Genomic DNA, 25,512 nt, shown 5'->3' on the forward strand with positions numbered 1-25,512 from the left:
TCCTCAAGGGTAAGATCCAGGACAGGTTCGTTTTATAAAAGGGGAGGTCCACAGGAAAGGGTTAGCTGATGTGGGCTTAGAGAGAGGGGAGTCCATGTGAAGTCCTCTAGGGGCATGGCGGGCCTCCAAAGGAGAGCTCTGGAGGTGTGGGTAGAGAAGACCCCAAGATCCTGCTTTAAAATTTTACATAAGATCAGTCACAAGCATAGCTCTTGTCAAGCTCTTCGAATGTGTGACCATGCAGAGTGGTCTTACCCCAACCATTTATTCTTGACAACCTCTCCTATTGAAGGCTGAGGGTCCTTTATGCCGAAATTATCCCTCACTGCTCCATCAAGACTCCAGTTCACTTGGTAGTAGGTACAGAGTTAGCAATCAGATAACATATATCCCTGTTCTGTACTGAAAATTTGACATTTTATGCTGTCATCTCAACATTTTTATATCTGTGCCCTCTTTTGTTAAACATTAAAATCTCACATTTTTTTCATGTTATCTGTTTTAACAACATAGGTGTTTCTCTCGGTTTTTAATTATTAAATTCTACTATTGAATATGGTTTTCCCAAGTATGACTCCTACCCCACAGAGATTCTGATACTGCCTACCCTACCCCACCACTCCACCCCCTTTGAGAATGCCCCGTGCTCATCCTATCTGTGGATGTGTAGTCTGGCATGCTAAAGAACGCCACAGAGCCTGGGGTCATTGTCTCTCTCTCTCTCTCTTTTTCTTTTTATCTTTCTGAAGAGCTACACATGGGAGCTCCATGCTGGCAGTATGTGTCCACTCCCAGGTGCTGCACTGCAGGGATGATGTGCGCTGACACTAGCTCAGCTTCAGACCCTGAGTGGCAAGGAATTCCTCAGGCTTCCAGACCCAGCCCAGATGTCATCTTCCTGCCTTTCCCAAGACTTGCTGCCTCCTTGGGGTCCCCTCTGCCGCACTGTACAAGTTTTTCTCTTTCTCTCTCTCTCTTTCTTTCTTTCTTTCTTTCTTTCTTTCTTTCTTTCTTTTTCTTTCTTTCTTTCTTTTCTTGAGAAGGAGTCTCGCTCTGTCACCCAGGCTAGAGTGCAGTGGCACAATTTGGCTCACTGCAACCTCTGCCTTCCAGGTTCAACTGATTCTCCTGCCTCAGCCTCCTAAGTAGCTGGGACTACAGGTGTGCACCACCACACCCAGCTAATTTTTGTTTTTTAGGTAGAGACAGGGTTTCACCATGTTGGCCAGGCCGGCCTTGAACTCCTGACCTCAGGTGATCCGCCTGCCTCAGCTTCCCAAACTGCTGGAATTACAGGCGTGAGCCACAGCACCTGGCTCTGAAGTTTATATTTCTGTCTCTCTGAGCAGATGGTGAGCTTCATGAGGATGGAGATGTATCTCATTCATTTTCATTTTCATCATTTCCAGTAAGTGTTTAATCAATATTTTTGAATGAATACAAATGTAACCCCTCCCTTAAGATCAGACTAGAGTTGGGGACTGAAGCAAACCAAAGACAATTATTTTCTCAAGCAAGGGATGGGGTGAAGCCACAAATTCCTCCTCCTCTCAGCTTTCCACCTTCCTCTGCCCTGTAAATGGCTTGGCACTTATGTCTGATAATCACTTGGCACAATAACGGCTGTGTCTATCATTAAACAGGGATCAGATGAACTATAAGTCTTATAACACTATACTTAATATCTGTGTGCTCTATGGTTGCCCCATTAGAATGGTTTTCCCCTTCTACTTTTTAAATTGAAGGGTGAAATGGCTTGGCTGTGTCTCCACCCAAATTGAATCTTGAATGCCCACATGTTGTGGGAGGGACCTGGTGGAAGGGAATTGAATCATGGGGGCAAATCTTTCCCATGCTGTGCTCATGATAGTAAATAAGTCTCATGAGATCTGATAGTTTTAAAAAGAGGAGTTTCCCTGCACAAGTTCTCTCTCTTTGCCTGCCGCCATCTGTGTGAGATGTGATTTGCTCTTCCTTGCCTTCCACCATGATTGTGAGGCCTCCCCAACCACGTGGAACTGTGAGTCCAATTAGACCTCTTTCTTTTGTAGGCTGCCCAGTCTTGAGTATGTCTTTATCAGCAGTGTGAAAATGGACTAATACAAAGGGATATGGATTACAGGTAACTTAGATAGCAAGCAGATAAAAGGTACAATTGAGATGATAAGCCCTTTTTCAAGAATAGCTGTTATGCTTTGATTTGTTTGGGTGGCTAGGACATCATGTTAATGAAGTCAAGACTATGGCCCCATCTCTAGAGGCCAAAGCTTGAAACATTAAATAGAAAGATCTTTCCATAGCAAGGCCATTGCATCTACCGTTAGCATTGATGGCAAGGGTCTGGTTGAGAAAATCCCTCTTGTCCACTAAAGGGAAATAAACTTGAAGCATGTTGCCAACAGATATATCAACTTTCTCCAGGAAGAAATGGCACTGATGCTCCTAGACTGGATTTCTCATCCACTAAATCACGCCTGGTATGCTAACTTCATCTATGTTTTAAATAAAGTAACATAACAAATCTTTAATTAATAAGGTTAGCTGGAGCATGGTATGGGATCAGCCTGTTGGAAATTAATTTATATAAGAAAGTTTAATAAATCAGTGTGCCTAAATTTATAACAAATGAAAATACGTTCATGAAAACTAGGAAATTAAATAAGTAGTTAATGAAAATATAATGCAGAAGGTGCTACTATTATGAAGAAAGGAAATATCTCTTATGGTGAGTGAGTATAGAAACTGCTTGAAACAGATGTCCTGACCCTTGACTTCCAATCATCTATCTTTGGGGTGATCTTACAAAAGTGATTTGACATCTCTGGGATTCCATCTCCCCATCCTCTACAAAATGAGCATTTTGCCGGTTCTGCAGTAAACAATGGACCCCATTCTCTTTCTTAATGTTAGACAGACTCTAGTCTTTTAAAACTCCCCATAATTTCTCCATTCTAAAAGCCATTCCAAATCTATAGGTAAGAGCCCCACAGTCCTTCAGCAGACCATCTGGCTGGCAATATATTATCGTTCAGATTTAAAGAGAAGGTCAAGAGAGGTTAAGTGACTTGTTCAAGGTCATGCATCTAGTTAGTAGGGGTTAAGGATCTGGAACCCAGAACTTTTTGCCACTTTCTGATGCCCCCCTTTTAATACACAGCTCAACCTCTTCATGGAGAGTTGGCTCCATGGCTGCTACAACAGGGTGGGGAAAATGGAAGAACAGATTCTCCCTCTTTGACTGTATGAAAATCACCCACTTTTAGAACACCAAACCACCCATATATGTAGTGGGAATGAAAGTCTGTAGGACTAAATATAGATGCCAAGTACCTTACAAATATTTGAGTGTTTGCCTTAGGAAATGAGAAATGGAAAATGAAACTGGCTATAAACAGAACTCAAAACTGTCTAAATTCTCTCTACAAAATAATTACTAACTTTTAATCTCTGTTTTTTGCAACCTGAAGAATTCATGAATTTGCTTAAAATAAAGAATGGCATGACAAAAACCTCTTTTACTGAAATGGATTAAGTTGAACAGATATGCTTTCCAATATGCTTCTTAATGATGGCAAGCCTTCCAACATATTGGTCTGCCTATGGTACCTGTTCAATAAATATTTTCAAAGAGAAGAAAGAAAAGAAGGTAGAGAGTGTGAGAGGGAGAGAGGTCATTTCTATTACCTGGACTTTCAGTAAAACATAATATTTTTTTCATATAGATTTAAGAAAATAGTCTGCAAGCTACTTTAAGATACTTGGAGACAAGCCTACCTATTCATTCAAAGTGATTTAAATCATTTAGGGCAAGAAACAGTCATGCCCCATCCCTGGGCTCCTCCAGGCTTCTGCACCCCAACACAAAACCTTGTCCACATCAGGGGTTCCAATTCAGAAATGAGAGAATTGGGTACTGCCCCTTTGTCAGATTGCAAGGAAGACCCCAGAGCCATTCATAGAAAGGTAAGGGTTGAAGGTGACAGGAATTTCTTGGCTTGGGTCTCTTTCTAGTTAGATGAAGCCAATGCTGCCAAATTAAGTGCAATAATAACTTTTTCAGTGACAATGTTCACACAAAATTCAACGTACCTACATGGAAAACCCTGGAAGAGACTACAGATTGAGGATTGGGATGGGGGTAAGGTCAACATTCTTGTTCTGAAGGTGTTGATATATTCCATTCATGGTTTACGTGATATGATATCTCTGGGTTCCCTTGGGAAGCAGCCCATAGTAAGTCAATTGCCAAACTTAGCCATAATGTTCAGTAGAAAAGTAGTTTATAAAATATATAGAAAAAAAAAACCTCTGTCAAAGAGCAACATTTTAAAAGATGTTAAAATAGTATTTTTTAAAAATCTTCCACTTCTGGCTTCGGCTCTATTGTGATTCAAGCTAATTGAAAATTTTATTTATGCTTTTAAAAACAACCTTAATTATTATCAACAATAATAATACGTGCCATCTAGTGTACATCTATTATGTGCCAGACACTTTGCTTGGCATTTTTAGATCTCATTAATTCATTTGCTTCTCATAACCTCCATTACGCAGATGATAAAGAGATTGTGCCCAAAGTCTGAGCTTAGGAACATAGTCTGTTATCAAGCAGATCTAGACTTGAGTCTTAATAGCTGTATAACCTTGAACAAATCTGAACCTCAGTTTTCCTATCAGTAAAATGGGGATAAACACAGTACTAACTTCTTCATAGGTTGCTGGAAAGATTAAGATAAGGCACATGAAACATTAAGAAAAGTGCCAGGTACATATGTGATCATGCTGCTGGTACCAAATCTGACTTTTCCTCAAAAGGAAATTAAAACAATGGGGTTCAGTGCCATCCTAAGTGGGAAAGGAGGAAAATCATCTTTGGCTCCCATTCCTTTCCCCCCAGGATGTTCATACTAGTGAGATCAGGGCCAAGCGAACTTCAAGGACAGCTAGGGAGGAAAAAATAGAAAGGATATTGTGCCCTTTCTGCATTTCAGGGAAGGATGTGGCAGTTGGAGACAGAAAGTATGAGGGTTTAGGAGGAGGATGTGAAGAGCAAAGGTAATGAGAAGGGTCTTTGGGGAACTTATTTTTGGGGCGAGCCTCTCAACCTGCTCCTAACATCCCCTTCTTCTCTCGCTGACTTTCCTGCAGGCCTTGGAAGCAAAGTCCCCAGGAATGACTGGAAGACAACATTCTGCAGATCCCTCCCACAGGGCACCCCCAGGAAGGGCCTTCAGAGCAGCATTTGGAGGTGGCATGAGCTAGCAGCGGCGTGCAGCCCGGTCACTGTCTGATCTGCAGCGGCGTGCAGCCTGGTCACTGTCTGATCTGCAGCGGCGTGCAGCCCGGTCACTGTCTGATCTGCAGCGGCGTGCAGCCTGGTCACTGTCTGATCTGGTCAGTCCAGCCGCACAGAGCCCCACACAGGCTCTGGCAGCTCCCTGGCAAAGAAGAAAGCAGCATCTTGCATGTGTGGCTTATTCTGAAAGGAATAATATCTGAGGGATTTGATGGACTCTAACAGGGGGAAGAAGGTAGTGAAAAAGATGGAACAAAGATGCCATTTAAAAATATTGGCTCGTGTTCAGGATTTCGCTATTTTTTACGGCAAGGAGCAAGTAAAAAAAAAAAAAATCCTCCTATTGATGAGTATTTTTCTACAGTCATTACAAGTCAAAGGGCTCAGGGCTTCCGACTTTCCCTCTTGGGAAACCTGTGAGCTCGTCTTCTGGATAGCTTAGAATAGGGCTGGATGGCGAAGGCGAGAGGCTCAAAGGCCCCCAGCAAGCAGCTCTGCCGAGGAACGGGTGCAGGGGACACACTGTGTTTTCAGTTCAGATTCTGTGATCTTTCTGCCAAACAGGGGTTTACAAAGCAAAAACCTCCAGAGAATTCTCATACTTTCTGGCTTATTCTCCTGGTGTTCGTCTTAACAGGAATCAGCTGTTTGCCTTCTCACTTATACAGTATGTTGCTGAGGAGAATTTAGCATCTGGCCTGGCTATTATTAAAAACAAGAACATCCTGCTCTGTTGGGAGAACAGCACCACTGGCAATAAAAGGACAGAGATCATTTGCATTCAGGATTCCAGAGATGTATTTCAGTTCAATATCTGTGCTCCCTCCTTCCACCCCTGCTTTCATTTTAAAATTTCCTGATGCATCCATCATTTGCAGCGTGGTCTACTTTTTTTTCTGAAACAGGCACACAGAGACAGAGCATGTTTTTTCCTTTCACTGGGAGGCAGGAATGACTGGAGTTGTTCAAACATGGTCCGTTCCTGCAGTTCCTATGATAAAGTTGAACTACCAGAGGAATTTTTTTTTTTACAACTGCGGAAATGAAAAAGTAAACAAGACTGGGACTGCATTGGTATTTAGGCTCCAGCTTTTTGTTGTTGTTTTTGTCTTTCCCTTTTTTTAAGCCATTGGGCTAGGAGCCTGAAGGGACCATATAATATGAAAAACCCTGAGAGGTTTTATTAGCCAATAAAAAAAAACTGAGCTCCTATTAACCACTTAACTCCTTGCTGAAGTTCAAACTTGCTTTCTCCTTGGATCCTTCTCTCCCTCTCATGCCCACGAGGAATGACGGTTGGTTCACCAATCTTTCCCTGCACAACCTGAGCTCACAGTTTGTGCTCCAGAAGGTGTGCTTGAGAATCGTATGCAATAATAATCTCTGTATTTCTCAGCTGTGAAGCCATAAATAAGATTTCTGCAAGGAGCCTAATGTTCTATGCCCCCAAATCTACACACACAAAGGCTCTTTAAGTACTCTACTAAAAAAGAGTAAAGTCATTGTGATTTCTATGATTTAAATACTAAATGATGGTTAGGGAGAACAAAAGTATTTCTAAAATACTAAAGTATTTCTGGGATAAATAATGATCCCACAAAAGGCTCCTCTCCTTTGGGGGCAGAAGAATGAAGGGAAACTCACAGAGAAACAGAAAGTGAAACTGGTCCAACTATTTCACTGCTGTAGATGGATGGAGTTAGGATACACAGGTGACTTTAGGAAAGAAAGAATGTCAAAGGACATTTAAATCCTAATGCTTTTATTAATTGTGCCACAATTCTATGTGTCATGTGGTTTTGTTGTCTGCTTTTTGCTGCTTTTAAATAAATTTGTACCTTTCTATCAATCCATCATCCAATTGTGTTTTGGGTGTTCTTGGTATTCCCATCTCTCAAAAACACCCTTAATTTCTGCCATTATATACTGTATCTCTAATTCCACGGAGCCTACTCTTTCCTATTTCCATTTTCCACATTCGGGTTAACTCTAGAACTTTTGGTCCTCCCAGAGAAATTTCCTAAGGCCACATGAGCCTGTGCATTTTTGTGTTCTGGTCCCATTTAATGTTACTGCTGCAAGAGCTACTCCTTGAAGGGCTTATGTGGAAGAATTTTGCCTTTTTGTTAAAAGCATTTTGCTCTATGTCCTTGATTTCTTTATAAGAATAGCAGGTGGGGGAAATTCTTCCCTTTTTATTGGCTATGGAGTGGGACGGAATGACCTGGAAAGAGTAGATAGCAATCAAGAACTGAGCTATGTTTGCAATGCTAAACCCCACTAAGTGGCCTGACATCAACACAACAAGATAATAAGAAATGAATTAAAATACATTTTGGTAAAAGTTAAATGTGTTTCCAGAGATTTGATCCCTCTGCTTCCCAAATGGCTGAGCATGTCTGAATAGCAGGGCTGGATTGAGTCACAAGCTTTTGAATAAAAGCTTTACAAAAATTACTAAAAACTCCTTAAATGTTAGCTTCTCCCTGCTCCCTTAACTGACATATCAAGGAGCATCCAGTGTCCGTTGTCCCAATAACCTATTTGAAGACAAGTAATTGTTTCTTCATCACTTGTGGGATAAAGGCAGTGCTTTTTTTTTTTTTTTTGAAGAATTTGCAGAAATAAGCTGAGGCCAAGAAACACTGTGTCTCCTGAGCACGTGACTTTCCCTGAGTGGGTGGCTGTTCAGGTATCCATTCCAAACTTCACCCTCCTCCTTCCCTCCCTTCAGGCATGCACATACCTGTGTGCGCATACACATATACACACACACACACCACACACATACACACACACCACACACATATACACACATACACATACATACACATGCACACACCACACACACACACCACACACATATACACATACATACACATGCACATACACACCACACACACACCACACACACACACATATACCACACACATATACACATACACACACACCACACACACACACACCACACACGTATACATACACATGCCACACACGCATATACATACACACACGCATACACACCACACACATACACACATGCACCACACGCATATGCACCACACACACAAATACACGTACACATATGCACCACACATATACACACACATACATACATACACCACACACAAACACCACATACACACACACCACATACACACACATCCCTGGCGTATTACCCTTTGCATCTACAGTGGATCCTTTTCCTTGATAAGTTTTGATTCATAACTTCTGAAAATTTCGTTTCCAAGGCCACCTGATTGAATAGCTACCGCTGAGAAGCCCCTAGGAAGACACAGAGAGGCTTCTCAGGGTCCACAGGAATGGTGGTGAGGAAGGAAAGATTCCCTTGCCTTTGCTCAGAACCCACAGTTTAAATCAAGAGTATCAGCTCTCCACATACTGGTTCCTACCTGGCCTTTCTTAAGCACCTTTTCCGGGCTGGAGGAGAGAGACAATGGAAGAGCCGAGATGGGTTGGGAGCAATTTGGAGTATACCTGGGATACATCGGCCTAGGGTGCAAGCCTGATTCCCAGTACCAATATCTGGACAGCTCAGGTGTTACGAACTCTTGCATGAAGACGTCCTCTCCAGCCCCACAAAAACTGACTAAGGAGTGAATGCATGAGGGGTTACTTGGGATTTCACAGGTGAGCTGGCCCACACTTGCTACAACTGGAGCAGCTGGTTGAGTTGTCCTCCGCTTCCCCAGAAGAACTTAGAGATGATGACAGTGTTGTCATAAGCATCCTACCTTTTTAGATACCTCCAAATTGTTGCCTCCTAGGACTGGTCTCTAAAATAATTTTCAAATAGGACAGTGAGGCCAATTGATAGGATTGTTATTGTTAACCGGGTAATCTAGGTACAGGTGGTTGCTTATTAAATCAGGCAAGCCAGTACCTCCATTTCTGCAGTGGCTCTTGGCTAGGTCATTATTGTTTACCAACCATTTCCAGAGGGAATAAAAAATTAACTAATAAAGAGCTGTAGGACCTGCTCTCAATGACTGCTAGTGAGGGCTTCTGACATCCTCCCTTGCCTTTCAGACTGTTTTCAAGTCCCATAAATATAAACATGTGGCTCTTCCACTGCGTCTGTAGATAATAACTTCAGGGGGCTTCCTGTTTACATGGCAATACCCATTTCCCAGCCAAATAAACTCTGTGACAGAGACCTGAGGTGTTTATTGGGCCAGTCCCGGCTGGGATTGAGTTAACAGGAAACACCCACTCTTGCAGAAATGCCTGATGATTAAATATTTGGGGGATAGGGGACACCAGGGGTCAAAAACACTGCAGAAATTGCTTTCTTCTTCCGCCTGTCGTTTCAGTGAGAAACAGGCCATGATAAATCTGGCCAACCAATCCAGGCTTAACAAAGACCCACAGCTGGGCTGTTCACTGGCTGCACAGCCCATGTTGCAGAGAGGAGTGAAGAAGTGCAGACGAAAAAGCCAACAGCAGCCCTCACAATACATCCAAATCTTGGGGTGCCGTCAGGTGAAGGGATGGAAAAGGCTGATGTGTAGCAATCACTGGGAAGTCCCTCAGCCTCTGCCTGGCTACTCTAATTTAATAAACAATGTATTCTCACATCAGTTCTGTCAATAAAGCCTCTAGCTCAGTGGTTCTCAATCGGTGGTGATCTTGCCACCCAGGGAACATTTGGCAACATCTGGAGACATTTTTGATTGTCATAACTAGGGAAGTGCTACTAACATTTAGTGGGTAGAGGCTAGGAATACTGCTAAACATCCTACAATGCATGGGACAGCATCCCTGACACACACACAAAAAGAATTACCCAGTCTGAAATGTCAATAGTGCCAAGATCTAGCCCAACGCCTTTTCATAAACCAAGAAACTGAGACACAGAGGAGTAAAGGGATTTGCCCTAGACCATCCTGCTGGAGAAAACTGGAGACAGAAAGAACGCCACTGTGACCACTTCCCTTGTGAATGTCCTTTAAAGTCACACAGATGTTTAATTTTTTTAAAAAATAAATAAATCTACATCCTCAGAGTTGCAGACAAGTTCCCTGGCTTAAGCTCACCCAAATGCTTTCAGGACATTTCCTATTCTTGCAATTTAACTATTTCCAAGATTTCTTAGAAAATAGTGCCAAAGGGTTAAGAATGAGCAGATCTTCAAGGTCTCTAACTCTCCCTATGATGTGGGTCAGCTTGGCCACTGGCTGACCTTCTCTGCACCATGATTTCCTGGGTCCTTATTTTAGAATTGTGGTGAGCCCAAGCATTCAGAAAGCACAGGACACAGAGAAAGCAACTTTTCTACCCTAGGCCTTCAACCTTATCGCAAGTGGGGGAACTTACCAAAAATAAACAATGGCCAAGGGGAGAAAAAATCTCCAAACTATAGTTATGTTCACTAGGAGAATTCTTCTGAGGCTATAGCCTGCCAGGCCAAAGTCCATTTTTACTCATCCTTGGGCTTTGGGTGACTTTATTTTTAAGAACCCAAAAGAGATGTGGAAAAGAAAACAGACTAGCCTACGTCTGGGCTGCCTGAGATCTTCTGCTGAGAGCCAGAGGTTCACTTGCGGGCCGTGTTTATGTTCCCAGAGATGAGAATCATGAAGCCATCAAGACTGCATCTATACCCCTGATAGGTCCCACAGTTGGAATAAATGGCCTTACTCAAGGTGAGCACTCCTTCCTTCAGACACAAGCTGGTAAGGAAGTGAGTTCACTGCTAGATTCTTTGCCCACCTCTCTAGGAATAGGACAAAACAAGACACCGTTTACCAAGATTTTTTTTCTTCTCCCCAGTAATATAGCATCTCTTCTCTTAACAAGCCCTGGCAAGTGCCCAGGTGTAAGCAGGAGTAGACATCAGACTAGGGAGAAACCGTGAACAAGAAAAGACCCAAGGTACACACATAACAAAACCAAAAAAGCCATTTTATTGAAAATTAAATTCAAACTTCAAATTAATATTACAATCATGAGAAAAATGCCAAATAATTCAATTTACAGTTGCAACATACAATACAAATAGTCCCTTTGAAGTTAAGAGTAAACTCATCCACAATCATGACCTGTGGCACAAAGCGGAATTTTTACAATATGTGCATGGAAAGCAATTCTTGGGCAATAGCAATTGGAAAAAATAAAAAGGAAAGCTTGTATTTACACAAAATGCTACAAATATTTTTGTTCCACAGAAACCTAAGAATGGTAAAGCATATCCAAAAGAAATGGAATTTTATTCAGAATACCTAAGAAATTATTGTAAGTTATGGTTTTGGCTGATATATTTCAAAGTACTGCATTAAAAAGCAAACAGTTATTTGTAAACATGAAGTAAACAAACATCTAAAAAATTCTCACACAAAATATTTTTAAAATGCATTCGTTTTCTAAAAACAACAAATTCAAGGTTTGGAAGAATTATCTTTTATTATTGTTCTTTCAAATACCATAGGTATAATGGTTACTTTTGCTAATGCTTCGTGTTTCCATGTATTAACCTGGAGTCTGGGCAAGTCCCTTTCCTTGGAATGGAGGGAATCCTTAAAGCCGTACACACATCTCCTCCCTTCTGAATTTATCACAGATGGTCCCTAATGGTGTGGACTTCTCTGCTCATTTTGAAAGGGCCCTGGCAGGGAAGAGGCGGTGAGACCATCTAAAGAGCAAACGATAGTTAATCTGTCGAGTTTCTCAGTTCCAGGCTGAATGTTATTCCACTAATCTAAAACCAAAGCTGTGGTACCTGTTCTGGAACTCTGACATGGGTTAAAATTTGTGAGACAACTGAAATGGATAAAAATGTGGCTGTGTTGATCACACTATACATTCCAGCAATGTTTGTGCTACATAGAGAAGCACGCTATTTTAATTCCCAGGCACTAGCACATGGTTCCACAGTAGTAGTAAGACTTTGCTTGGGTCTTGAAATCACAAATCAAACACATGACCCAGTGCAAATTAAGGGTTCAGTAAAAAAGAAAAAAAAAAAAAAAAAAAAAAGAAGAAGAAGAAAAACAAAATTTTAATCCCTAGACCGAAAAAGGGCAGAATTTGTTCTAAGAAATGTGAATTACCCCCATTGGGGTGGTTGGAGTGAGGGTGGAGGGAAGAAGTGCTTGAATTTTTCCCAAGGAAAAAAAGCTTCTAAAGTGTTTCTGGGTTGCTGCCTGCAGCCACTATAGTAACATTTCAACACAAAAGCGTCCCTAAAGTCACTTGGTATGTGTACTGTAAACTTAAAAAAGCCCTTTTAACATTACAAAATAATGTACAAATATAGTACCTTTTTAATTAAATAGGATGCAGCTGGCACTGGCGGTAACATTTTTATGTCAATTAATTAAAATTGAAATGTGTAACCAGACACTGGCTTTTTTAAGTGCTGCTGAAACAAACACATATTTTACACTTACAAATAAATGGACAGTGGTGTGCTTCAAGCTACCACACACAAACAATAAATAGTATCAATTACTACTTCCATCTTACTTAAGTAATAGAAAAGTGGCTTATTTATCTAAGCATACTTGGTATACAGCCTTTAGAAGGCAAAGTGTTTTGTTTTCCCATCCATTTTTATTAGAAGGAGTCAGGATGAATTCCAAGGGAGACTCCCAGGCAGGAAGCACAGGTCCAGCTGCCCCACACGCTGTCCTGCAATGCTGGGTGGCCTAAAAAGGAGGGTTTGAGAAGGACCAGAGAACAAGGGGGCCGTTAGGGGTTGAAGGCAAATCTCTGCTAAATTCTGCTTGGGTGGGTGGAGGATTCCAATGAAGGGACCCTGACTTTTCAGGGGGGACAGCAGGGATTGGCCTGGTGGTGTCATTAGACGATCCTTGTTTAGATTAAGGATTTGCACTTGGAAATCTGCCATGTGACTGCCAGGAGTGGTCAAAGTGCATGCCACAGAAGGGCTCTAGCTCAAATTCGTACACAGTAGTAGACACCAAACTCCACACACCCTTGCCCTCCTTGGCCCTCCATTGTAAGAAATACAAATGTCAAAGGCTGTCTGTAGGTCCCCACGGGCCATATGTCCTCTCAGCTCAGCTACCTGCTGGAACCTGGCTGCGTCTTCAGAGGACCTACTCCCAAAAGACAGTGATGTCATTCTGCTCCTCTAAATGCAAATTCTGTGGAAAGTTGCCAGTGGGGCCTTGGGTAAGGTAGATTGGGCTTCCCCTGATGTGTTGTTTGGTAAGGCTGGTTAGTTAAGAGTCCCTGGTGCAATTTTGCTCTCCTGTACTAGGTGTCTCATAATTGATCTTCTATCCACATGTGTGGCTTTAAGCTGACTATGTCTTTGCTATGAAGCCTGGCGATTTAGAGTTTTGCTTAACTATGAAACCACAGAACATTTTTCTGTAGTTCAATGATTTACTTGTGCTTGTCTTTTTAATATGACAAGAGTCATAATTACCCCAAAGAAATTAGAAAACCACATCACTCCAGCATTTCATGCTGATAAAGGGCTAAAGGTTGTTTTATAAATCCCTAATTATTGCTTTAAAAGGCAAAGCTGTGTTAGAGGCATTCAAAGATCTGAAAGAACTAAACATAACATTTCCTTCATACATCACAAAAACAATCTATATCTAAAATGTTTGGAGATGGAAGTATTTTTTAAAATCACATTGTGCCCGGATGAACTGAAATTGCTTAGCAATATTTCAGATATGGCTCTAGACCACTGAAGAAATTTGTTATTTAATAAAGAGCACTTTTAGAGACCGAAGTCAACATATCAATACACTAAGAAATGTTTCAAGGGTCCAAATGTCATTAAATAATTATAAATATATCTTTAAAGTTATATGACCATTCACGTTAGCAAGTTACCTCAGATTTTACACATATTCATAATTTAAAAAAAAAGAAAACAAATAACACATAGCCAAACGCAAACACTATCTATACCAGTATGGCTATAATAATGTATTGCCATTTTCAGTTTTGCATAAAAGGAAAAGGCAGGTTTTAGGGATGGGATTTATTTTTGGTTCAGTGGGGAAAGGGGAGGAGGAGTGTTAAAAAAAAGTAAAATAAAATAATCTATCCTGATCAGTTATTTTTGAAGTCACTTTCTTAGAGCATGGAAAAAAAAAACAAAACAAAAAAAAACGAACCCAACAGTTCAGATGAGGACCTGCAGCATGTCTGAAAGCAGAAATTGGAAGAGTTATTCTGAATGATGGTACTGTGATGGAAGCGTCCATTCTACCTCATGTCCCTTTAGTGCACCTCAACTGGTTTTGTAAGCTGTCTGCGGAGGGCACTGGTCCATACACAGCTGCCACTGTGAGGGTGTGAGGTTTCAGAGCACAGAGAGGAAGCGGCTTTGCTCTTCTCCCTCCTGAACCTGGAGTCCACCTCTCTGAATTGGCATATGAACAGGTTATTGATGATAACAGACCAAACGACAAAACAAAAATACCTTTTCCCTTCTTTGTTCCTTTGTAAAAGTACATCTTAAATAGTAAACAATCTGAAGCTCAATTGCGATTGTCTCTCTTGAGCCTTCTGCTTCTCAATATCTACCCTCTTATGGCTGCAAGACCATGACTGAGTGAATGAAAAATCTTCTAAAAAATAGGCACTTTGTAGAGAGCTAATCGATATACATATATATGCACTCTCTCTATATATGTATATATTGATACGTGTGGGATGTGGCCCCCAGATACCACTGGGCCACTGCTGAGGAATTTCAATATGGTCGCCAAACAGATTCATCCATTCTGCCACTAGAATTCAAAACAGTTGGGGAACTGCTGTGGCTTCCATCAGCGTCAACACCATCATTCTGGTTAGGCAAATTTGGATTTAATAGCGTGCTGCCATTCGAGGTGGTGGTGCATGGCGGAAGCATTCTGGAAGGAGACCGGTCTCCCCCCGGCACCATGGGAAACTGATAGGATCCTGACGAAGTGCCATAGTAGAGATATGGAGTGCTGCTGGTCTGGAAGGGTCCACTCTGGCTTTGGGAAGAGCCGGGGTAGGGTGGTGGCAGGTAGGTGTGGTAGTGAGTGGTGGCGGACATACCGAGGGACATGCCTGAGGTGACTGGCGGGGTGTAAGTAAAGGTGGCTGGATAGTGCATTCGTGGGTTGGAGAAGCGGCTCTCAGTGAGGGATGAAATGCTTGGGAACTGCCTGGGGTCTGAAAAAGGGCCCAGTTCTGAAGCACCTAAAAATTATAACAGAAGATGGAGGGAAAAATCTGTAAATATCAATTAAAATAATGATAGAATTGTTACAAGAAAAAAAAAAAGAAAACTTTAGCTTTCCCAAAAAGGAACAGCAAGTCACAAACAGACCTTCAAATGCACCAGTCACTTTACAGTCTTTTTTCCCCCACTTTGTAGTCTTAACAGCATTGATTCTTAAATTTTTCACCCCAGAGAATCCCAGAGGGCTTTAAAAACCCACATGTGTGCCAGGTCAGTGTGTAAACCAACCCAACACTCTGATCACGTAGGTTCACTCACCAGACTTTAAGACCAAATCCTCATGGATTTTTTTTCTCTTTTTTGTTTCTCGTTGCACTTTAGATATTTGAAGTGAAATTTTTACTAAGTCAGACAAGTTTATTTTCCTCAACTCAATATAAAGAAATTCCAAAATAATGTCTTATTGTTATTTACTCTTGGCAGGCTCCTTCATCATGAAGGAACATCAAAAAGATAGCCTATCATGTTCCTATCATTTCCTTTAACGCCTTAAAGGAATTTAAAATCTTGTCAGAAGTCTCATCTTAGCAACAGTGAAATCAAACCAGAAACATAACTTCTCTGGGGGTGGACAGGGAGGGTCATAAGCTACTAGATCAGTCGGTTTTGAAAGTGGGAGTTAGGAGGCACAAGGGGGCTTGGTACCTTAGGAATCACTGCATTTCAAGTCTTGATGGGAGACTTGTGACCTGATTTAGGCCAGGTGCTGACAGTAGCGGTTGCGAGAGGCTCACTGCCTAGGGGAGATTAAGAGGAGGGCACTCCCCACCTGTCTCCCAGGCCCCAGCACCACATCCAACAGAACGAGCTTCAAGTCAACTTGAAGCAGTAACCTGAAGGCAAAGATGGTTTTCCCCTAACACGTGAAGCCCTTCACGTCTAAAGCTAACGGTAGGCCTCCTTAATAGATGTTTCTGGTGCCGAACTTATGAAACCACCGTTATACACCATTTCATGTGGAAATCTGTTTTCTGAAATGCTACAATCTTGTAGTTGTGATCTTTAAAGGCTAGGTTTATTATTTTTCTAGAATTGACAGAATTGTGACAAGCCCTTTTCTAATACCAGTACTCTTGTTAAGATATTGATCCCTTCTAAAATATTTTGATTATTCGGATCTCATATATTTGTTTTCCCTACAGCTTTTAGCTATAAAGGAAAGCACTAAACAATTCTTGAGGACTTTAATGAATGGGTATTTCTTCATCTCATTTTTATTCAGACCTTGTTCTCGGATATTACAATGTTTATTAAGGGAATAATCCAAACACTTTTCTTTAAGGGTGCTGACTGAAAGTTGTTAATTTTTGTTAAAATGCACACTGCTTATAATCTTTATAAAATGCAAGGGTTAAGTGCCATGATGTGCATTTGTAATATAAAGTGACTCGTTAAAAGCAACATATAGTTAACAAAATTTACAAATCGGACAGTAACAACCAGACAGCCCAACCCAGCCCAGCCCTGCCCAGCCCAGCAATTGTTAAAAGTCTCACCTGCCTGGCTCTTCTTACTGAGAGTGGAAGGCCAGAGGCAGAAGTCAGAGGTGGCAGTGTCATCATCTGTAAAATGAGGGGGATGAGCTCTAAGTTCCCTTCCAGCTCTAATGTTCTATGACCATGAATTCCAAGAGAGAAGGAGAAGCAACAGCCTTAGGGGAGGGGTAGACAGAGAGGTTCCCATGCCTCATTAGTATTTTTCCAGAATCTGCAGGCCCATAAGCAGAGGGTAAAAGCTAGGGAGCAGCTTCTAAGGCCAGAAGCAAACACTTTCAAGATGAAGAACCAAAACTGACATAGCCCAGGCAGTCACTCTCTGCTTTTTATAAATTCTTCCATCCTCAACTAGCCTCTACCTATTCCTCCCCAAAACGAAATTCTGACAAGCTTAAGTTTAAAAATGTGGAAGCAGTAATTACGACAGAATCAGAAATGGGAGCAGATGCGCCACAACATCTCCCCTGCCCAATGCTTGTGCCCTGCCTCTCGTACAATACAGAGGCCAAATGGAGGCCACAGCTGTTCCTCAGGCAGCCTCTGCATTGCAGGGCATCCAGGTGACCTTGAGCTGGCAGAACTAATAGCAATGGGCAGGTCACTTCTGTATGCATTAAGTTCAATAGTTAGATCATATAAGAAAAACCAGAATAATGTGAACAGTGTGTATCAGAAAGAAGTCGTACTTAAAACCCCAATGTGTGCCCCCTGCAGAAGCATGGAGTTCACACAGATAGACACGTTAATGTAAAAACTGCTTCTCAGGTGTATTTGTACTTAAAATACACTGTAGTAATAATTACAATTCCGTATGGTTTCACTTATTTTGATGCAGAAACCTCATTAAAACTCTTTATGTGGGGCCCTGGCAGTAAACTCCAATATGGTTTTGAATTTACTCCTCCCCTCTCCTTCCTCTCAATTTTACCTGATACATTTTGCTGATGTTTTTATTGCCCATCACACGCCAGGATCACTGTACCTTTTTGGTTTATAGATGCTAGCTAACACAAATTGACATTCGTTTTTCAATTAATGAGCTCTGGTTATGGTTTATAGAAAACAATGCAACAAATTTCCGCTAGGTTTACAGTATTTTAACCAATCACTTCTAGGCATTTGAGTCTTAATGTCTTGAGAATGGACTCTTTCTTGACAAAGAGCGCTAATGTTGACTTGAAAGGGATTATAGGATGATTTTTCAACTTACAAACAATAGAATTTTCTGGAATTTGTTTAGTCATTTTATGTTACCAAGAAATGTTCCTGAAACATGTTGCAACATGTTCTGTAGGAAGAAATAGTAGCAATTTGCTCTAGTACCACATGAGATCCCTTATAAAATAATCACAATAGGGTGGTGGCAGAAACATTAAACTTAAAGACTATAAACTCCTTCCTAATCTTCAATTTTTAAAATAACAATTGTTACAGAAGCAAATAATAGCATTAAATTTTCTTTCATTGAATAAGGTTGTATCTTTGCTTCTAATCTCTGTTTTGTATATGAACTCAGGTTTTCTTCTAGAACCCCTTCTTGGGCTCTTTTGACATTGTATCCTAAACTAGTCATATCTTGTGTCACCAACCACACTGAAGCCACAAACTTACAAACACAGAACTGGATATTACATCAACTAAAGTAAGCAAAATGTAAATCTGACTTATTAAGAGTCCACATTATGAAAGCCTAGAGTTCTAAAAGTAGTGCAACCCCAATCTGATTTTATAAATATAAAACCAAAGCTCAGCCACTCCCCCAGTGATATGCCTGGTACCCTCAGAGCTCCCAAGAGCCCGTTTAAAACTCCTGACTACAACTTACTGGATAGATAAAGGTGGTTTGGAGACATTTTTAAAATAGTAAGGAATAACTTGCACAAATCCATTCTTTTTGCTGTTATCCATGTTATCTCCTCCATATACAAAGTACATTCGGCTATGAGGCTTTGCTGAACAGTGGAGAAGTTGAGAGTGCTATAGCCAACACTAGATCACTTGGTGCTAAGAGTTTTAAAATGGTATGTGCCTACATCTGGGGGTTCCTGGGGGACTGCCAGGAGTTACTAGAAGCCCAAGATAATCATTGTGCATTTTCCCAATGGGCTGGTTTTACTCAGCTTGGGGAAAATAATACACTATACAATAAACACGAATATGATGTGGAAGAGAATGCAACATTTACGTGAATTTTTAGTCAAAGTCAAATAAAAAATCACCTCAACAAAAATTTTGCACTTGTACAGCTTTAGGCTATGCTCCCAGATCCCCTAAGCTACTCAAATATTCCATTATGCTGGTTGAGGAACTCTGATGGAAAAGTCTAAACCCTAATTTACTGCTTAGGTAATGCAAATCTAACCCCTGTTTGACAAATAGGAAGGGTGATATCTAGAGAAAGGAAGCCATTTACTCAATATCACAAAATCACAGCCACAGCTAGACAGACCTCTCTGACTTCTAACAAAGGATATGCGATCTTAGTTACCCTTAAGGAATCTGGTTAACATGATCACAGATATATCCACACACACACACACACACACACACACACACACACACACACACACATACCTCTGCTATCTTAGAGGTTGGTTTGCCTAAATGAAAAATACTTAAAATATCTCAAAATACTTACATTGACTCTTCTGCTGCCTAAGTGTTGCCCCAGTGAGAGTTCCTATCTTTGGGATATTATTAACAACTCTTTCAGGCCTTGTTGATCTAATCTGCTAAATAATGGGCAATTAGTTTAGTTGCTCAGGGCAACATGTGAATGAGACCAAGGTCAAGGGTATGATCCCCTTAGGACCTGCTGGCTTCCTACAGATGCATTTCATTCCAAAACTGCTGTCTACACCCCTAGCCAAAGCCAAACAGCTTGCAAACAAATGTAGCTGTCATAAAGAGAGCTGCAAGAACTTTGCTCATTAAAATAGTAACGGTAGTGGCAGCAGCAATTTTTCACAACCTAATATACACAGGGAAGAATATATTAATAAAATTTCCATGGAGTGCAAATAAAAATAAAATCACTAATAAAAGTAAAAACATCTTTCTCCTCCTCCCAAGGTCTATGAGGGAAAAGGAAATAGCCTCTCTTTACCCAGCTAGGTTTCTTGGTCTTCAAGTGGAAAGTGTGTGAAACCAAGATAAGGGGGAATCAAAGAGAATGTCTGATCTCCAATTTTCAGGGCCTGCAATCCTCCACGTGGCATCTTTCACACACTGCTTTCCAATGCTGCTTATCCTGAGTCAGGTTTGGCTCCCACTGAGAGTAGCTGTGGAGGGTAGAGATGTGTCTGATACTTTTTTGCCTCCCCTAACAGTCAAACCTGTGTTTGACATTTGGAGGCCTTTACCAAGGCCTTTACTTTAACATACATTTTCTCATTGACTAGGCCCCCAATAAATAATGGTTGGTTGATGGAAAATGGGTAAGGTGATCTCTAGAACAAAAAGAAATTGGAATTTGAGCAAAATAACATACTAGGTACTTGCCATTGGGGCTGTCAGCTGGGAAACCCCATGCCCCATGTCCTCTTGGCCTCTGTGTGGTACATTCACACATCCCTGTGGAGCAGGCAGGTCGGGGCAGAAAAAAAGGAAGGGGAGCCTTGAATCCAGACTGAACATATGTTGGCATATTCAGAGTCCTCTGCCCACTTTATGTGAGGGGATAAAGGTACAGAATGAAAAGCCATCATACTTCTCAGCAATGAGGTGTTAACTTCAAAGCTTCATTGGGGCCTTTTAAATGGTAGGAGTTATTGCTTCGACAAATCTCAAATAAATCCCAAGAACGTTTTATTAACCCCCTCTCAGAGTTCTTTCTACTGGAACATGTAATACACAAGACCTACGTGGAGCTGCTCTCCCCTGGTAACCAAGAATCTTCTCCCCCTTTTAAATGTTTTGGCTGCCCCCTTACCAACAGCTCTATTATTTAATTTCCTATTTTACTTCTGTTCCAATAGCATTTATTTTCTGTATCACTCTTTTGCACCCTTACTCACTCTCTTACTGAATTATTAGCTGTTTCTTAGTCTGTTTTCTCCAACTATAAAGTCAGCTTTGGATGGCAAAGAATATGTTTTCCTCTCATAGCCCTCTCAGAACCTAGTACATTGTAGGAGGTTAAAATGAAAAAAAAAAAAATGTGGGTGCATGGTTAGATGGATAAATGAATATATAAATTAGTCTAAGGATTGGGAACTCCGTACAATAACTCTGTACAGTTTTAACACAAAAGAAAAAGATATGAAAAGCATTGAGCAATGCTGACATCAAACCTAAAATGTAACTCAAATACACTCCATACTTATAAAACCTTGTAAAACTCTCCTTAAAGAGCATTCAGAGCTATTCCCAAGCATTATCGCATCACTTGACCTCACATTGCAGACAGGAGCCCCCAAAACAGCAGTTGACACTAGTAAACGGATGCCTCTGGTTTGTTACCACTGTTATTTCCTCTTCAGTCCCAGCACCTGTCTTGCCTCCCAGCCAGTATCTGGGTGTAGATCCACACTAGGGAGCCCTGGGGAGACTAGATGAAGGGGAAAGAGGGCCAGGTCAGAAACGCACGGCCTGCTGTTAGGTAAGCATACTCGTCCTTCCCCATGATCCTGGGTTAATTGCTGCCACTAAGATCATAATCTTTGAGTGAGTAGCTTAAAGGAACAGAGAGTGAAACTAGCATCTTGTTTGAATTTTTAGACTAGTATGCAGAAGCAGAAGTCAGAGTCATCAAGAATCGTAGATGAGTTCCATAGATGAATTTTATAGACACGGAAGCCTGCAGGCATGGTAGATCTGAGCGGTAACACGAGACTCCGACACGATTCTCCGTCCCAGCTCCAGCATTCTATTCTACCTCTGCACCCTGACAGAGCATGCAGGGTGCAGAGGAAAACACAGAGGGTCTGCCTTGAGCTTCTTGAGATCTGCATTCTATGAAAACACACACGAAAAGGGAAATTTTTCCACTTACTGCCTTTTTAAGTCACACAGGCAGTAGGGCCTTAAACAAGAGTGTATTACCCCTTACTCAAGCATAGGCCAGCCACCTTTCAAAAGGCATATCTGAGCAATTCTGTAATGAAGGAGTGAAAAGGAAGGAAGCTATGTGCATATTCAGAGTCCTCTGCCCTATTTCAAAGTCATATCCCACTGCTCCTCAGCATGGCCCCTCTTCCTGGTAGAGTGATATATACTCAGGACACTCAAGGGAGCTTTGCCCATGCTCTCCACAGCACCCATGGCTTTCTCCCTTCTCTCTGTCAGACCAAGGTAAGCAAGCACTGTCTTCAAATCTCACCACTACACAAGGATTTCCTGGGCATACAAATTCTTACCATAACATTTCATTTATCAAACAAACCTTGGACATTTATGTAGAGAAATCTTACTGCTGCACACATTCCTAAGTATTATCATTGGTTTTAGATAAGAATTTTCATTTTCCAACTAAAGAGGAAGCAAATTAAGAGTAAGAACGACATATTCTTCCAGATCCCAGCTAATACATAGTATGGTGCTGAGAAGACAGATGCTTCAAAAAATTTTGCTAAGCAGATGAATTACTACCAAAGTCTCAAGCAGGCAAGCATGACAGAGGTAGAAATGCTATATAAACATTATCCAAAAGTCAAATGTAGACTATATGCAAAATATTACTTTGCATTTTCCACACTGAGGTTCTAAGAAACCAATTTTCTAAATTTCCCGGAATTTCTCCCCTCACACTATAAAATGATCAACTATCCATCACTAACTTAGTTTTACTTTTCATTTCATTAGATGATAATTAGGAAAATGTACCATATATGGAAGACATGCAATGGATCATCCTGATGGAGAAGAAAGCAGCAAAATGAGATTGTGAAATCATTTTAAGATAATGAAATGACCAGCAAACTCCATTCTTTTGCAAAAGAGAGGGAAAGTGCCTCAACTATCCAGTCTAAATATTTGTTTTCTGTGTTGTAATGAATTGTACTTTTCCACTGCATGCTCAGAAATTCTGAAAGAACTAGCTGATCCTAAGGCTAAGAAAGTATGTTATGCTGAAGGAAAAAGAGAGAGAGGAAAAAAAAAAAAAACCTGGCAATTTTCAGAAAATTCAGCCATTCCTTAAACCCACCCAAATTTTGAGGATATTGTTGGAAGAATATATTTCCTTTTGTAAAGGGAAAGGGGGCAGGCAGTAGAAGTGTGAGTGAGTGTGTATGCATACAGGGAGGGAGAGCAAGGGAAGGAAGGAGCCAAAGATGGAGGGGGAGAGAAAAGGGAGGAAAAATGAGAGAGATCTTCCTGCTAGGCCTTGATTAAGAACTTTTTAAATCCTAGGAAGGGTGGATAGTCTTTGAAACCAGATCCGCTGCAGGAAGGAGGCCAGCACCCAGGACACCGTGTCTTTCAGAAGGGGCCACCCACGGTGCCGTGGCAGTCATATGACTGCCCTGTCACATCCTGAAGCCATTTCCAGCCCATGCACACGTCTGTGCTCCCATTTAGAGAGGATGGGATATATTGGGAACACATATGGAAACACTTTCAGAGAATCAGTTTCCATGAAATTCATAATGAGCCAAGTGGCTTCAGATGTGGTTGCGTTCCTCCGATTAGCCAGCAAAAAAAAAAAAAAAAAAAAAAGGAAAAAAGGAGGAAAAAAAGGGACAAATCCACCCTTTCAGACCTTATTTCAGTTTCAGAAAAATTAAAAACCACTAATGACTTATGGCTACCAAAACATGGAGAGAAGGAACTAGGAAAAACGAGGGAGAGAGGTTTAGTCTTTCCCTTCTAAAAACAACAGTTTCAATATCGGTAATCTTACCTTAAATCAGAGAGAGGCTTTCCTGCGATGATATCTGCCTAGAGTGGCATAATTAATTTTCTGACATCTTGGCAGGAGGTTGTGCGCATGTGCAAACGAGGGGGTGGGAGGTGGCGGGGAGATGGCGAGCGAGGCAGAGGCTGCAAGACCAACCCTTATTTGATAACATATGTGGTCAATTAAGATTATTTTAAAAATTGCAAACTAAATGATAAATTGTTCCTAAGTAAATCTTTCAAAAAAAAGCCAGAATTCAGACAGGACAGCCTGGTATTTTCCTGTGGCCTGCGCTAGTGGTAACTTGGGCTATATTAAAAGCAGAAATTTATGAACTGGTTGAGATGTTATATATTAGACACCAAAGCCTAACTGATAGGAAGGCATGAAATACAAGAAGTGGACAAATGGAGAAGGATTTTTAAAGAGGGACCTTTAACTGATATTAGTAAGTTAAAACATTATTTTTGTATTAAAACAAAAACATACATATTCTAAAATAAAATTCACATACATTCTCAGATAAAACAAGAGACATGAAAATATTCTCCTTAGGGGACTTGGGGTTGTTTTGGGTTATGCCAGAAGATCGGGGAGAGCAGGGGTAGTGAAGGAGCCCTTGAGTTTCCTCTGCCCTTTGAGGCGCTCCCGTGGAAAAATCTGCGCGGCGTTTCCTTCAGGCTTGGTAGCAAGCCTGAAGCCCTGGTGCAGGAATGTTCTGACTTGAAGCTGCTTGATGATGGGCTGGGAACTAGAACCGTCTATTGCTTAATAGACGAGTTAGTTGCTTAGTTCCCTAACCATATGAGTCCTATAAGTGATGGAACAGCCACAGCATCCCATCGTGTTAGCAAAAATTGACTAAAAGAGTGGCTAACCAAACAACTGGGATTCCACGGCTCAGATCTGCAGAAGCACTCGATTGAAGCACTCCCACTGCCATTTTGTCATTAAATCCTCTGTGAGGTAGCAAAGTCACTGGCTGTAGTTTATGAATGGCAAACTTAAACTCAAAAAACAGTGATTTCATCGAAGTTACAGATCAGTACATGGTGGCCCACGACCCGGCCCCAGACTTGTGGGGGCTTTGCTGCCACTGTCTCCCCTAGGGTGCAGGAATTTGGGGTCATTTTCATGTGAATTCTAGCAGCCTCGCCATGGCTACCAGGAAGGCGATGATGAAAAGCGTTCTGACCAATTATCACTGACAGCCCTGGGGATGGAGGTGGAATGGGAGGCAGATGCATTCACTTATTTGCCATGCTTGACCCAGCCTGATATTGTCTTTACCACTGGCATTCTGAATGATATGAAGCAAATCACGTTTTATATTCCTTAGTCTCATTGCATGAGACACTTGTAAGCAGGAATTGGTAACAGTACACAGCAAATAGCCAACATTTCCATCCTAAAAGGGCATTCCTCCCTACCCGTACTATTTGAACTCTATAGTAGAGCCAGAGAAGAAGGAAACTGAAAAGATTGGGTCTCCAAGCTAGAAAATACATAAATTGAGAATCAAAATCCTGAAATTCGCGATCAACCCCACACACCTAACTGCAGATCCAGTCAAACTCTTCTGGAAAAAAAAAAAAAAAAAAAAAAAAAACATAACTGAGAAGAGAGATGCTGGTTGAGGTAGGAAAAGACTATGAAA

General features: G+C 41.2%; 1 protein-coding gene across 9 annotated transcripts in view; it reads right to left on the reverse strand.

Moving 5' to 3' along the window:
• RUNX2 (RUNX family transcription factor 2) overlaps window positions 1-25,512 on the reverse strand; it is a 243,028-nt gene that overhangs the window by 102,854 nt on the left and 114,662 nt on the right. For 3 of the 9 annotated variants that reach the window (XM_015449349.4, XM_015449347.4, XM_074037859.1), the window contains 2 exons: window positions 17,018-17,083; window positions 11,201-15,478 (listed from right to left, as the gene is read on the reverse strand). The exons of 3 other annotated variants lie outside the window; for them this stretch is intronic. In XM_015449349.4, coding sequence (XP_015304835.3) covers window positions 15,000-15,478; window positions 17,018-17,083 — 545 coding nt within the window. In that variant the 3' untranslated portion in view covers window positions 11,201-14,999. Of the gene's footprint in view, window positions 1-11,200; window positions 15,479-17,017; window positions 17,084-25,512 lie in introns of those variants that run through there. 3 more of the 9 variants (XM_015449348.4, XM_074037860.1, XM_074037857.1) reach the window with 2 other exon arrangements.

The sequence above is a fragment of the Macaca fascicularis genome, chromosome 4, assembly GCF_037993035.2.
Source record: "Macaca fascicularis isolate 582-1 chromosome 4, T2T-MFA8v1.1".
Taxonomy (NCBI): domain Eukaryota; kingdom Metazoa; phylum Chordata; class Mammalia; order Primates; family Cercopithecidae; genus Macaca; species Macaca fascicularis.